The sequence below is a fragment of the Cnephaeus nilssonii genome (genome assembly GCF_951640355.1).
Source record: "Cnephaeus nilssonii genome assembly, chromosome: 14".
Taxonomy (NCBI): Eukaryota; Metazoa; Chordata; class Mammalia; order Chiroptera; family Vespertilionidae; genus Cnephaeus; species Cnephaeus nilssonii.
The window spans coordinates 78,006,871-78,020,392 of NC_137085.1; the positions used below are offsets into that span (position 1 = coordinate 78,006,871).

At 42.6% G+C, this 13,522-nt stretch overlaps 2 protein-coding genes across 5 annotated transcripts in view; one reads left to right on the top strand and one right to left on the bottom strand.

Annotated features, from left to right (window-relative positions):
- CENPP (centromere protein P) overlaps nt 1–13,522 on the bottom strand; it is a 316,284-nt gene that overhangs the window by 86,157 nt on the left and 216,605 nt on the right. The window lies entirely within an intron of this gene.
- The window catches only part of ECM2 (extracellular matrix protein 2), a 58,174-nt gene that overhangs the window by 11,150 nt on the left and 33,502 nt on the right, over nt 1–13,522 (top strand). The window contains exons 2-3 of one of the 2 annotated variants that reach the window (XM_079791353.1): nt 5,881–6,193; nt 13,139–13,327. In XM_079791353.1, coding sequence (XP_079647479.1) covers nt 5,881–6,193; nt 13,139–13,327 — 502 coding nt within the window. Of the gene's footprint in view, nt 1–5,880; nt 6,194–13,138; nt 13,354–13,522 lie in introns of those variants that run through there. The other variant, XM_079791354.1, reaches the window with a different exon arrangement.

The following is a 13,522-nucleotide window of genomic DNA, read 5'->3' on the forward strand; positions in this document are numbered from 1 at the left end:
GTGATGTATAATGTTTATTGATTTGTGAATACAGTGCCAGCCTCACATCCCTGGAATAAATCCCACTTGGTCATGGTGCATGGTCTTTTTAATATATTGCTGGATCCAATTTGCTAATATTTTATTGAGGATTTTAGTATCTATGTTCATCAGGAATATTGGATTGTAATTCTCTTCCTTTGTAGTGTCTTTATCTGATTTTGGAATTAGGATAATGCTGGCCTCATAAAAAGAGTTTGGAAGTGTTCCTTCCTCTTGGATTTTCTGAAATAGTTTGAGGAGTATAGGTGTTTATTCTCCTTTGAATATTAGTTAAAACTCCCCTGTGAAGTCATCCGGACTCGGGCTTTTGTTTGCTTGGAATTTTTTTATTACTGCTTCTATTTCATCAGTTGTTATTGGCCTATTCAGGTTTTCTGATTCTTCCTGATTCAGTTTTGGAAGACCTTATTTTTGTAGGAGTTTGTCAATTTCATCCCCATTGTCTAGCCTGTTGGCATATAGTTGTTCACATTATTTTCTTAAAATCCTTTAAATTTCTGTGGTGTCAGTTGTTGTTACTTCAATGCTTTCATTTCTGATTTTACTTATTTGGTTCCTCTCTCACATTCTTCATGAGTCTGGCTAATGGTTCACCAATCCTTTTTAACTTTTCAAAAAGCCAAATCTTCATTTCATCGATTTTTTGTATCATTTTTTAGCATCTGTGCCATTTATTTGTGCTCTAATATTTAATATTTCCTTCCGTCCACTTACTCTGGGCTATACTTGTTGTTCTCTTTCTCATTTTTTTAAGTTGTAGGGTTAAATAGTTTATTATTCATTTTTCTTGTGGTTTTTGTTTGTTTGTTTTTTGAGGAAGGCCTGTAGTGCTATGAACCTCCCTCTCAGAACTGATTTTTTTGTTGTGTCCCAGAGAATTGAGGTTGTTGTGTGTTTTCATTCGTTTCCAGGAAGTTTTTTATTTCTTTCTTGATCTCCTTGGGAACTCATTTATTGTTTTTTTTGTGTGTTTTTTAAAATATATTTTATTGATTTTTTACAGAGAGGAAGGGAGAGGGATAGAGAGCTAGAAACATCGATGAGAGAGAAACATTGATCAGCTGCCTCCTGCACACCTCCTACTGGGGATGTGCCCGCAACCAAGGTACATGCCCTTGACCGGAATCGAACCTGGGACCCTTGAGTCCGCAGGCCGACGCTCTATCCACTGAGCCAAACTGGTTAGGGCTCATTTATTGTTTAACTAGAGGCCCAGTGCACGAAATTCGTGCACGGCGGCGGGGGCGGGGGGGTCCCTCAGCCTAGCCTGCACCCTTTCCAATTTGGGACCCCTTGAGGGATGTCCGACTGCCCATTTAGGCCCGATCCCCTGGGGATCGGCCTAAATGGGCAGTCGGACATCCCTTTCACAATCGAGGACCTCTGGCTCCCAACTGCTCGCCTGCCTGCCTTCCTGATTGCCCCTAACCACTTCTGCCTGCCAGCCTGATCACCCCTAACCACTCCCCTGACAGCCCGATTGATGCCTAACTGCTCCCTTGCCAGCCTGATTGCCCCTAACTGCCCTCCCCTGCAGGCCTGGTCAACCCTAACTGATCCACCAAACCCCAACATATTCTGTTTTTCTGTCTTTTCTTCAATCTTTCACCGCCCTCACTCAGGCTCACCAAACCCTTGACTGAGCTGGCCGGCACAGATAGGTATATAGCCATTTTATTATTCATATTTATGTCCTTTTTTGCCTTATTCTTCTTAGACAAGCCCATTTAACATCTCTTGTAGCATGGGTTTGGTGGTAATAAACTCCTCTAACTTTTTCTTATCTGGCAAGCTCTTTATCTTGCCTTCAATTTTAAGTGACAACCTTTCTGGATAGAATAGTCCTGGTTGTAGGTACTTGCTTTTTATCACTTTGAATATTTCCTCCCAATCAATTATGGCTGGCAAAACTGTTGAGAAATCAGCTGACAGTCTTATGGGAGCTCTGTTGTATTTAACTAACTGATTTTCTTTTTATATTTTTAAGATTCTCTATCTTTAACATTTGGTATTTTAATTATGATGTGTCATGGTGTGGGCCTCTTTGGGTCCATCTGTGCTTCTGGACTTGTATATCTATATTTTTTTGCCAGGTTAGGGAAGTTTTCAGTCACTATTTCTTCAAGTAAGTTTTCAAAGCCCTTACTATCTCTCTTCTCTTTCTGGTATCACTATGAAGTGAATGATGTTATTCTTAATACCCCTTAAACTATCCTCTTTTAAAATTCCTTTTGCTGTTCTGATTGGGTGTTTTTACCTACCTTATCTTCCATAGTATACATTTTCCATCCTCTTAAGTTTAACCTATTTAACCGATTTTCATCAAGCCTAAAAGTGATTGGTCTTTATTTCTTTATATATAAATGTGTCTATGCTTCCTTGACACATACTGATCTGCTTAAAATTTTTATTAGTCTTTTGTGTGTGCATGTGTTTCATTTTGGATAATTTCTATGACTGTGTTTTCAAGATCACTCATTTTTTTTCTGTAATATCTAGTGTGCTATTCACCCCTTATCATGTAATTTATCTTTCACATTGTAGTTTTAATCTTTAAAAGTATGATTTGAATCTCTTTAGTATATTTCTCCTACCCTTTTAAACACATGAATATATTTATACTAACTTTTAATAACTTACTTAGTAATCATGTCAGTTGAACCATTTTTGCATTGGTCTCAATAGACTGATTTTTCTCATCGTTATGAGTCAACTCTTCCTGCTTGGGTGCCTGGTAAAAATTCTCAAGCACCATTAGGTGTTCCGGGAAATAGTAAATTATTGCAGATAGTATTGATTCTTTTGGAAAGGCTTGTTCAGTTTTGTTAAGTGGGATCAATGCAGCTATTAGTTTAGGGTGAATTGTTTCCCCTCTGCTATGCCCGTGTCCTGAGAACTCTGCTTGATGCTCTATGAAGTAGGTTTCCCACTCTGATCGGTGGGCACACCAACTCTTCCACCCAGGCTTTTTCAAGCCCCAGCGATTTTTCCTTCCTGGTAGTTGTTTCTCCAGTGTTGAGGAGTTTATTCAGACAGAGATGCTAGTCAGTACTCAGTGGAAGTCTTGAGGTCTCTGGTGGCTTCCTGGGTACCTCTCACCTTTCTGTACTCTGACCTGCAGACTCTTGCCTCTCTGGTATCTCCAGACCTCCAGGTCTGTCTTTTCAACTGAGGCAGACTATCGGGCTCAGCCTGGGTCCCCTCCCTGAGCTACAGCCTAGGAAGGAACTCCCTCTAGGCAATAAGCAGGGGCTCACCTTGGGTTTTGTGCCCCTCACCCTGCCCTGGGATCCCTGTCTTGTGCTGTTCCATGTCTAATATTTGAAAATGGTGTTTCAAGTTTTTTGTCAAATTTTCAGTTGTTTTAGGTGGGAAGGTATATGTGGTCTGTTACTCCATCTTGGTTGGCAGTAAAAGTCAGACTTGGTAAGTCTTGTTACCAAATTGGTAATGGCTGATAGTTCTCTCAGAAGTAACCATGACCCGACCTTCAGCTTCTCTGGGAGCCGCCCCTTCATGGTCACTAGTTGTCCAACTGGCAGGAGTGCTGGTAATGCAGGAATGGAAACCCCACAAAAGAGTGCTCTTATTCTTAAACTCTAGGTCATGGGTCAGCAAACTCATTAGTCAACAGAGCCAAATATCAACAGTACAACGATTGAAATTTCTTTTGAGAGCCAAATTTTTTAAACTTAACCTTTTGCACTTGGATATCGAGTGTGACTCGACATGGTTAGCATTAGAATAAAGGAATCGAGAAAAAAGCAAGCGAGTGCAAAGGGTTAAACTTCTTCTAACGCCACTAATTCAAAATAGACTTGCCTAGGCCGTGGTATTTTGTGGAAGAGCCACACTCAAGGGGCCAAAGAGCCACATGTGGCTTGCGAGCCGCAGTTTGCCAACCACGGCTCTAGGTGATGTACCATATGGCAGAATGGAAAAAAGATGTCAGTAGGGGGAAATGTCAGTGAATGACATTTGTACAGAGGCAAAGAACCCAGGGTGGCAACTCTGTTTTTGCTATAACCATTATAGGTTTTTACGGAGAGGATCACAATATTTGGCTGGACTTGACATTGATCATCTCCATTTGATATACATTTGGGTGCTAGGCACTGTGACAGGGAAGGCCTTCTTTGCCTCCAGTACACAATCTTCTCTTCAGATGCCCTTGGGCTCCCCACAGCCTTCCCGAGGTTTGGAAGCAGACCTGAAAGATAGGAGCGCCTGGACGTCAGCAGGCCACTCTCACCCGGAAAGGCTGAGTCACATGCTTGGAGGGTCACTTGTTATTTCCTAAGGTCCCAACACGGCTGCTGGCTGACAGGCTCTGTGCCACTGTTGGCCCTTTGGGCTCTCAAAGTCCCTCCAGGGCAGTTTGAAGTTTTAATTTTTGTAGCAGCACCACCTGGAGCCTTTCCCATCCCTGCCCTTCACCAGCCAGAGTGATGTTTTCTGAAATATAACAGGTTTGTTCTGGTTGACAGAGATGATCAAGGAGGTCTGTGAGGAGTGGGGTACACTTTGAGGATCCTGGGTCCTTAGGATCGCGGGGTTTCAGGTTCTCCTCCACATACCTTGGCTGTGTGCAGAGGCAGCTGATCAGAGACTGACAGTGAGGGAACCTGGGGAAGAGTGCAAGGGAGGAACTGCCAGCGGAGGGGAGGGTGGGTGCTAGCTCGAAGCTCAGACAGGAAGTGGACACTGCACAAGCCCTCTGCAGGTCAGAGTGTATGGCTGGGTGATCCTCCAGCAAAGCCCCTGTAATCACCTTTGAAGGGCTTCTCTCTACCTGTCCCTGCACCTGACTTTAGAGCCTGGGGCATCCTACCCGACGACAACACTGCTGTCAGTCCCTCACCAGAGCACTGAGGTGCTTCTCAACTACGCTTCTCAGCTTCCCCACGTGCAGGGCCCTGTGCTGCTCTTGAGACCAACTAATTAAGAGTTACTTTTTGTCCCTCTTACCTCTTTATAATTGATGCTACTGCCCCTTATTATTATTTTTTAAATATATTTTTATTGATTTCAGAGAGGAAGGGAGAGGGAGGGAGAGAGAGACAGAGAGACAGAGAGAGAGAGAAACATCAGTGATGAAAGAGAATCATTGATCGGCTGCCACCTACATGCCCCACACTTGGGGATCGAGCCTGCAACCCGGGCATGTGCCCTGACCAAGAATCAAACCGTGACCTCCTGGTTCACAGGTTGACACTCATCCGCGAAGCCACGCGGCCAGGCTCCCATTATTTTTATATAGTGTGATCATGTCCCCTCCCTCAACAAATAAAATTATAAAGCTATTAGAGAATAAAAGAACAACAAAGGAGAGCAGGGAAAATGGATTTTAGATAATGTCAGTAACAAAATGACTTGGCAGACAGGTGCAAAGAAATCCTACAACTCAGCGCTCCAGAGCAGGGTCGGGAACTGGCCCAGGCGCCACGTCTGACCCGCCACCTGTTTTGATAAACAGAAGTTTATTGGCATACAGTCCCACTCATCTGTGCACGGACTGTCTGCTTTCCTGCTACAATGGCTGTGGGGAGCAGTTATGACAGAGAATATATGACTCGTGAAGCCTAAAATATTTACTGTCTGGTCCTTTACAGAAAAAGTCTGCTCATGCCTGGTCAGGAGACAAAGATATTAGAAGTCTGATTCAGATGGAAAAATTCTGAATTCTGACTTGGCAGTAATACTGAAGCACAGATTCCATATATCGTATGTGATACTTCTCAAAAACTGCTGCTGAGGCATAGAGGCAATTATTAGTCAGTTTTCAGATGTAAAAATTTGGTCACCATTAACTCGGAAACTGTTTCATTCTCATTCTAGAAACTAGATGGTGAAAACGCAAGCATGAAGTTTGCAGGTTTGTCTTGTGTTTTTCTGCTTATCATTTTTCAAATTGACTTTGGACAAAATGATGGAATTCCTAGGAAGCAAAGGAGGAAGATGTACTACAAAAGACTGAAGAAGAGTTCTCCACCTAACCACAGGTCCAGCAGACAGCCTAGAGTTCAGCAAACAGCGGTGGTGACACCACGGGCAGCACTTCCCATGGTGAACTTGGATTCTAGCACTGAGGAGAAGTTTGAATCCTTTTTAAGTTTTCTTGGAGTAGAATCAAGCTACAATGTGCTACCAGGTAAGAAAACAGTACTAGAGAGAGAACCTCCATGAAGATAATTTTTAAAAATTAAACTTATCTTTTGGTTTAATCTATGAAGATATTTTGAATTAATTTTTAAAATCACGCATAGAATCCATTTATAAAAGTATTGGAAAATAGATAAAGTAATTAGTTGTCCTACAACTATATTTATAAAACCAATAGAGGCCCAGTACATGAAAATTCATGCACTGGAGGGGGGTTCCTCAGCCCAGCCTGCCCCCTCTCACAGTCCAGGAGCCCTCAGGGGCAGGAGGTGACCCGGCGATCAGAGGAAGGCAATGCCTCATCACACCTCTGCTGCTGCCACTGCCGGCAGCACAAGCCTTGGCCGGCCCTGGTTACCTGAGCCTTGGGCGGCCCTGGGTGGGTGGGCAGCCGCCATCCGAGGCAGCTGGGGTGCTGAGGGGACTGGGGCACTCCAAAGGCAGGCGCCCCAGCGGGGCTGAGGGGACTGGGTGCCGCCATCTTGTGGCTGTGTGCACCGCCATCTTTGAGGGTGTGATAGTCAATTAGCATATTCCCTCCTTATTGGCTGTGGGCGCTGCCATATTTTGCGATGGTGCAAGGGTCAATTAGCATATTCCCTCTTTATTAGATAGGATAGTTACCATTTTGTTTTATTTCTTTCTAGCCTGTTTACTATGCAATGTATTTTAGTTGTAATCATAAAGTTAACATACATATAAAACTGCTTTTTAACTTTCTATATTACCTAAGATATAGAAATAAACGATTCAGATGATTCTATAAAAATGGATATTAATTTTAAATCAAATTTTTTCAACAAAAGATAGAATTAAGCTATTTTATTTTATATAGACTAAATTACTGAAGTTTTTTATAATTTCATTAAAAAATTATTTTCATTTATTTCAGAAAGGAAGGTAGAAGGAGAGATAGAAACATCAACAATGAGGGAGAATCACTGATGTTTCTGCAGGCCCCACACTGGGAATCAAGCCCACAACCCAGGCATGTGCCCTGACTGCTTTCCAGTGGTTTTATAGCACTTTTTAAAAATTGCAGCTAAATGAAATAATATAAAACTTACCATTTTAACATTATAAAGTGTACAATTCAGTGGCACTTAGTAAACTCACAATGCTGTGTAACAGTTATCACTATCTAGTTCCTGACCAAAAGGAAACTCCAAAATATTAAGCAGTCACTACCCATAACCCAGCCCTGGCAACTACTGAACTGTCTCTAAAGTTTTCAAACTCTGGATACTTCATATGAAAGGAGTCGTCTGCAGCCGTTTGTGTCTGGCTTCTTCCACTTTAGTATAATTATTTCCAAGCTCATCCATGTTGTAGCATGTGTCAGTACTTCATCCTTTATTATGGCTGAATAATATTCCATTATATAGATTGACCATATTTTGTTTCCCCATTCATCTATTGATTGACATTTTGGTTGTTCCTAACTTTTGGCTTCTGTAAACAGCACGCTATAAACGCCTGTGAACAAGTTTCTATTTGAACTCCTATGTTCAATTTTCTTGGGTATATACCTAGAAGTGGAACATGGGGTACTGAGGAGCTGGGCCATATGGAAATTCTATGATTAATTTATTGAGGAGCCACCAAATGTTTTCAACAAAGGTGACAGACACCATTTTATATACCTACAACCAATGTTCAAAGATTCCATTTTCTCTGTACCCTTGCCAACATGTTATTTTTCATTTTTTTAAAATATAGCCATTTTTGTGGATGTGAAGTTTTATTTTACTGTATATTTCCCTAATGACTAATGATGTTGACCATCTTTTTATGTGCTTATTGTCCATTGTACAACTTCTGAGAAATGTCTACTCAAGTCCATTGCTCAATTTTTTAATTGGGTTGTCTTTCTGTTGTTAGGAGAGTTCCTTATGTATACTGTGGCTATTATGCCTTTATCAGAGAATTATTTGCAAATATTCTCTGCCATTGTGTATGCTGTCCTTTTACTTTCTTGATCATGTCCTTTGATGCATCAACATTTTAATTTTGTTAAAGTCCAATTTATCTGTTTTTTTGTTGCTGGGCTTTTGGAGTAATATCTAAAAACCCACAGTCATGAAAATTTACACTTGGGTGTTCTTCTATGAGTATTGTAGTTTTAGCCCTTATATGTATGTCTTTTGAGTTAATTCTTATATTTGGAGTGAGGTAGGAGACAACCTCATTCTTTTTGCACATGGATGTGCAGCTGTCCCAGCACCATTTGTTGAAGAGACTATCTTCCCCCTACTGAATGGTCTTGGCCCTCTTGTAAAAAATCATTTGACCAGAGATTAAAAATGGTCGCAGAGTAAATGGATGCTGCACAGACACGCTCCCAGGAACAAAGTGGAATTACAACTAAAATACAGAAAAACTTCTTGAATAATCAATGGAAGACTCACAGGAGAGAACCCTGATACCCAAGGACCGAAAGTGGAGACCACAGAGAGACTGGTAGGGGGTGGAGGCACGAAAGGGCTGGGCCAGGTGCCCAGAGACAGCAGCTGAAGTTCTACAGAGATATCGCAGCTGTGTGTGTGGGGCGGGGGCGGGGGGGGGTGCCACTGAGAACTCTGGGGTCTAATACCCAACCTGGGCCGCCCAGTAGAGAGCACCAGAACTGAGAAAGGTGCCCACATAACATCTGGCTGTGAAAAGCAGCAGGGTTGCTGTCTGCCAGGGAGTGATAGCTGAAAATTCAGGCACCCTCTTAAAGGACCGAAGCACAAAATTCCCTGTGTAGTCATTCACCATGTGCTCCGCCAGAGGGAGGACAGAGTGGACTGGAGCTGTGTGAGCAGAAGCCAGTATTGGGGCCTCTGGGATTACAGCTCAGAATGCAGACACCCTGTTTCCTGTGCTGAATCATTCCCTCACACTGCAGAGGTCATCTTTCTTATGCAGACATTTGCTTTGCCCGAGAGGAAGACAGTTGACCCACCCTATTGGAAAACACCCTGCCCTGAGGCCATGTAAAAGACTAACAACAACAATTAGCCTCCAGGCAGAAGCAACTGTCCCACCCTGTTGCCTGGGGACATTCAAGTGGAATCCTATCAATCTGTAGGCAGCGGTAGGCTTTAGAGCAGGCGTCCTCAAACTACGGCCCGAAGGCCACATGCGGGTGTTTTTGCCGTTTTGTTTTTTACTTCAAAATAAGATATGTGCAGTGTGCATAGGAATTTGTTCATAGCTTTTTTTAAACTATAGTCCGGCCCTCCAACAGTCTATAGTGAACTGGCCCTCTGTTTAAAAAGTTTGAGGACCCGTGCTCTAGAGGCTTAAAGTCTTTGCCTGATACAATTAGAAACAGCATTTGACACTGTCCTGCACTGGAGATTGAGAGGCATAACGGATCTACCTAATACATAGCCACAAATCCAAAGAGAAAGCCAAATGAGGAGACAGAGAAACAACCCTAAGTGAAAGAACAATAGAATCCTACTGAAGAAGAGATAAATGAAGCAGGGATAAGAAATTTATATGAAACTGAGTTCAGAGTAATGATGGTAAAGATGCTCAACAACATGAAAAAAGGTATAGTAACTATGAAAAAAGAATAGTCGGAAATAAAGAATGACATAGCACAAATAAAGAACACATTGGAAGGAACACACAACAGATTAGGGGAAGATGAGGATTGAATCAATGAATTAGAAGACAAGGTTGAAAAAAATCACTCAATCAGAGAACCGAAAAGAAAGCACAATTAAAAAAACAGGAGGACAGCTTAAAGGAGCTGTGGAACAACATGAAACATAACAATATTAGAACAGCAGGTGTGCCAGAAGAGGCAGAAAGGGATAGAGAACATGTTTAAAGAAATAATGCAGAAAACGTTCCTGACCTGATAAAGGAAAAAGTCACACAAGTTCAGGAGGCACAGAGAACCCCAAGCAAGAAGAACCCTAACAGGCCCATGCCCAGACACCTCAGAAACGTCATAATTAAAATGCCAAAAATTAAAGACAAAGAATCTTAAAGGCAGCAAGAGAAAAGTACTTACTTACAAAGGAGCTCCCATAAGGCTGACATCTGACTTCTAATCAGAAACACTATAGGCCAGAAGGGATGGCATGAAGTACTCAAGGTGATGGAAAGCAAGGATCTGAGACCAAGATGGAAAGCTGGATCTGAGATCCAGCAAGGCTATCATTCAAAAGAGACGGTCAAATAAAGAGCTTCAACAAGAAAGGCATGTCTGTTTTCACCACTCTTATTCAACACAGTACTGAAGTCCTAGCCACAGCTATCAGACAAGAAGAAGAAATAAAAGACATTCAAATTGGAAAGAAAGAATTAAAACTCATTCGCAAGATGACATGATGTTGTATATAGAAAACCCTGAAGTCTCTCACCAAAAAACTGCTAGATTTAATAAATGAATTTGGCAATGTAGTAGGATATGAAATCAATATCCAAAAATTAATGGCTTTTTTTAATACACCAAAAATGAATTCTCAGAAAGAGAAACTAAACAACCAATCCCATTTACCACTGCAACAAATAAATTAAGATACTTAGGAATAAATTTAACCAAGGAGGCAAAAGACTTGTACTTGGAAAACTACAGGATGTTGAAAAAAGAGATAGAAGAAGATATAAACAAGTGGAAGACTATACCGTGGTTTATGGCTTTATAGAATTAACATATTCAATGCAAGCAAGCAATCTATTATTAAAACACCAACGGCATATGCTCCAAAAATTTATATGGAATCAAAAAAGACCCCTGAATAGCTGCAGCAATTTTGAGAAAGAAAAACAATGTTGGAGGAATCACAATACCAGATTTCAAGTAATACTACAAAGCCATGTGGTACTGGCACAAGAACAGGCATATAGACCAATGGAACAGAACAGAGATCCCAGAAATTGACCCAAGACATTACGCTCAATTAATATTTGACAAATGAGGCAAGAGAGTGTTGGGAAAAATGGTGTTGGGAAAATTGGACAGATACATGCAAAAAAAATTGAACTAGAATGAACTTATATCATAAACAAGAATAAACTCAAAATGGATAAAAGACTTAAATGTAAGACATGAAACCATAAAAATCCTAGAAGAACCCATAGGCAGCAAAATCTCAGACATCTCTCGTAGCAACATGGTTATGGATACATCTCCTAGGACAATGGAAACTAAGGAGAAAATAAACAATGGGTCTACATCAAAATAAAAACAATGGGTCTACAGCAAAAGAAACCATCAACAAAATAAAAAAGGAGCCCACTGCATGGGAGAACATATTTGGCAATGATACATCCAAAATATAAGGAACTCATACAACTTAACAAAAGGAAGATAAACAATCCAATTAAATGGGCAAAGGATCTAAATAGACACTTTTCCAAAGAGGACATACAGATGGCCAAGAGACAATAAAAAATGCTCCAATTCACTAATCATACAAGAGATACAAATCAAAACGACAATGCGGTACCATCTCACACCTGTCAGAATGGCTATCTTCAACAAATCAATAAATGACAAGTGCTGGTGAGGCTGTGGGGAAAAGGGAACCCTAGTGCACTGCTGGTGGGAATGCAGCCTGGTGCAGCCACCGTGGAGAACAGTATGGAGTTTCCTCAAAAAATTAAATATGGAACTGCCATTTGACCCAGTAATCTCACTTCTAGGAATATATCCTAAGAAACTCGAAACACCAATTAGAAAGGATGTATGCACCCCTATGTTCATAGCAGCACAGTTTACAACAGCTAAGACCTGGAAACAGCCCAAGTGCCCATCAGTAGACGAGTGGATACTAAAGCTGTGGTGCATTTATACCACGGAATACTGTGCAGCAGTAAAAAGCAGGATCTCTTACCCTTTGAGACAGCATGGAGGGACCTGGAGAGTATCATGCTAAGTGAAATAAGTTAGTCAGGGAAAGACAAGTATCACATGATCTCCCTCATATGTGGAATCTAATGAACAAAATAAAGTGAACAGAGTGGATCCAGAGACATGGAAGCAGGGAACAGAGTGCAGAATCTCAGGAGGGGGAGGGTGGCTGGGTGGGAGATAATCAACCAAAGAGCTTTGTGCATCCATGCATGGCCCATGGACAGACAGTGGGGTGCTGAAGGCCTGGGGCGGGGGATCAGGCGGTGGACAGGAGGGGGTCAATGGGGGAAAAAGGGAGACATATGTAATACTTTCAACAATAAAGAATTATTTTTAAAACATAAACAGAAGCAAGCAAATCTTTGTAGTTCAAGTGAAAAAAATTTGACCATAGTAAGGGACTCTCAATATTCCATTGGCCTATATGTTTATCCTGATGCCACCGCTGATCATTGCAGGTTTGTAGTAACGTGAAATATCTAAGTGTGAGTTCTCCAATTTTGTTCTTGTTATTTTTCTTCAAGGTTTTTTGGATATCCAGGGCCCTTTGTAATTCTATGTGAATTTGAGGGTAAACTTTTGCATTTTTGCCAAAAAAAAAAAAAGCTGTTGGAATTTTGACAGAATATAGAACTTTTATAATCAGGAAAAATATCATGTGGATCTATTTTCTTCCACGGAAGGAAAGGGCAAGTGTCTCCAGGAGAGCTGGGCAGGGCTGGAACTGGACTGACAGTGGCGAGGGAAGGACGGGACACATGTGAGACTCACTTGGGAGTGCAATTTGGGGACAATGTGAGTTATTAGGTCAAGAGTGATTAAGAAGGGCACCAGGGCCAGGAGAAAACAATTCTCTCTACTATTCAAATCCGCGCGCGGCCTGGCCAGCTGACCGTCATCCCCGTGTCTATGCCTGTAGGACAGCCATCCTGCGGGCAGGAGGGAAGCGCATCCTGTCAGGTCCCTGAAAGGAGCAGAGAGCAGGGCGGCGTCTCACAGGGCCCGTGGGCGACATCACCCGCGGAGCCACGCAGCGGCCACCTGTGGAGCTCAGTGTCCGCTGCTCTCTCCTAGGGCGGAAGGGCCGCTGCGCGGTGAACGGGATGACCATGTACCACGGGGCCGCGTGGTCGCCGGAGCCCTGCACCACCTGCCTGTGCGCCCACGGAAGGGTGCTCTGCGACAGGACCGGGTGCCCGCCCCCGCAGTGCCTGCGCGCGGCCACCCCCGAGGGCGAGTGCTGCCCCGTCTGCTCGGACTCCGGTATAAACGTTCGGCCCAAACAAAACGTCACCTGGGGTTCGGTCCTTGCCCTCCCCCTTCCCCTGCACTTGCTCTCGTGTACGATAACCTAGTCGTCAGAATCCTTGCACTACTGGCACACACCTGCCTTGTCCCGGTACATCCTGCTCACCTGCTCTACCACCCCGCTGCAGTCCACTCTCCTTGGGGCCCATC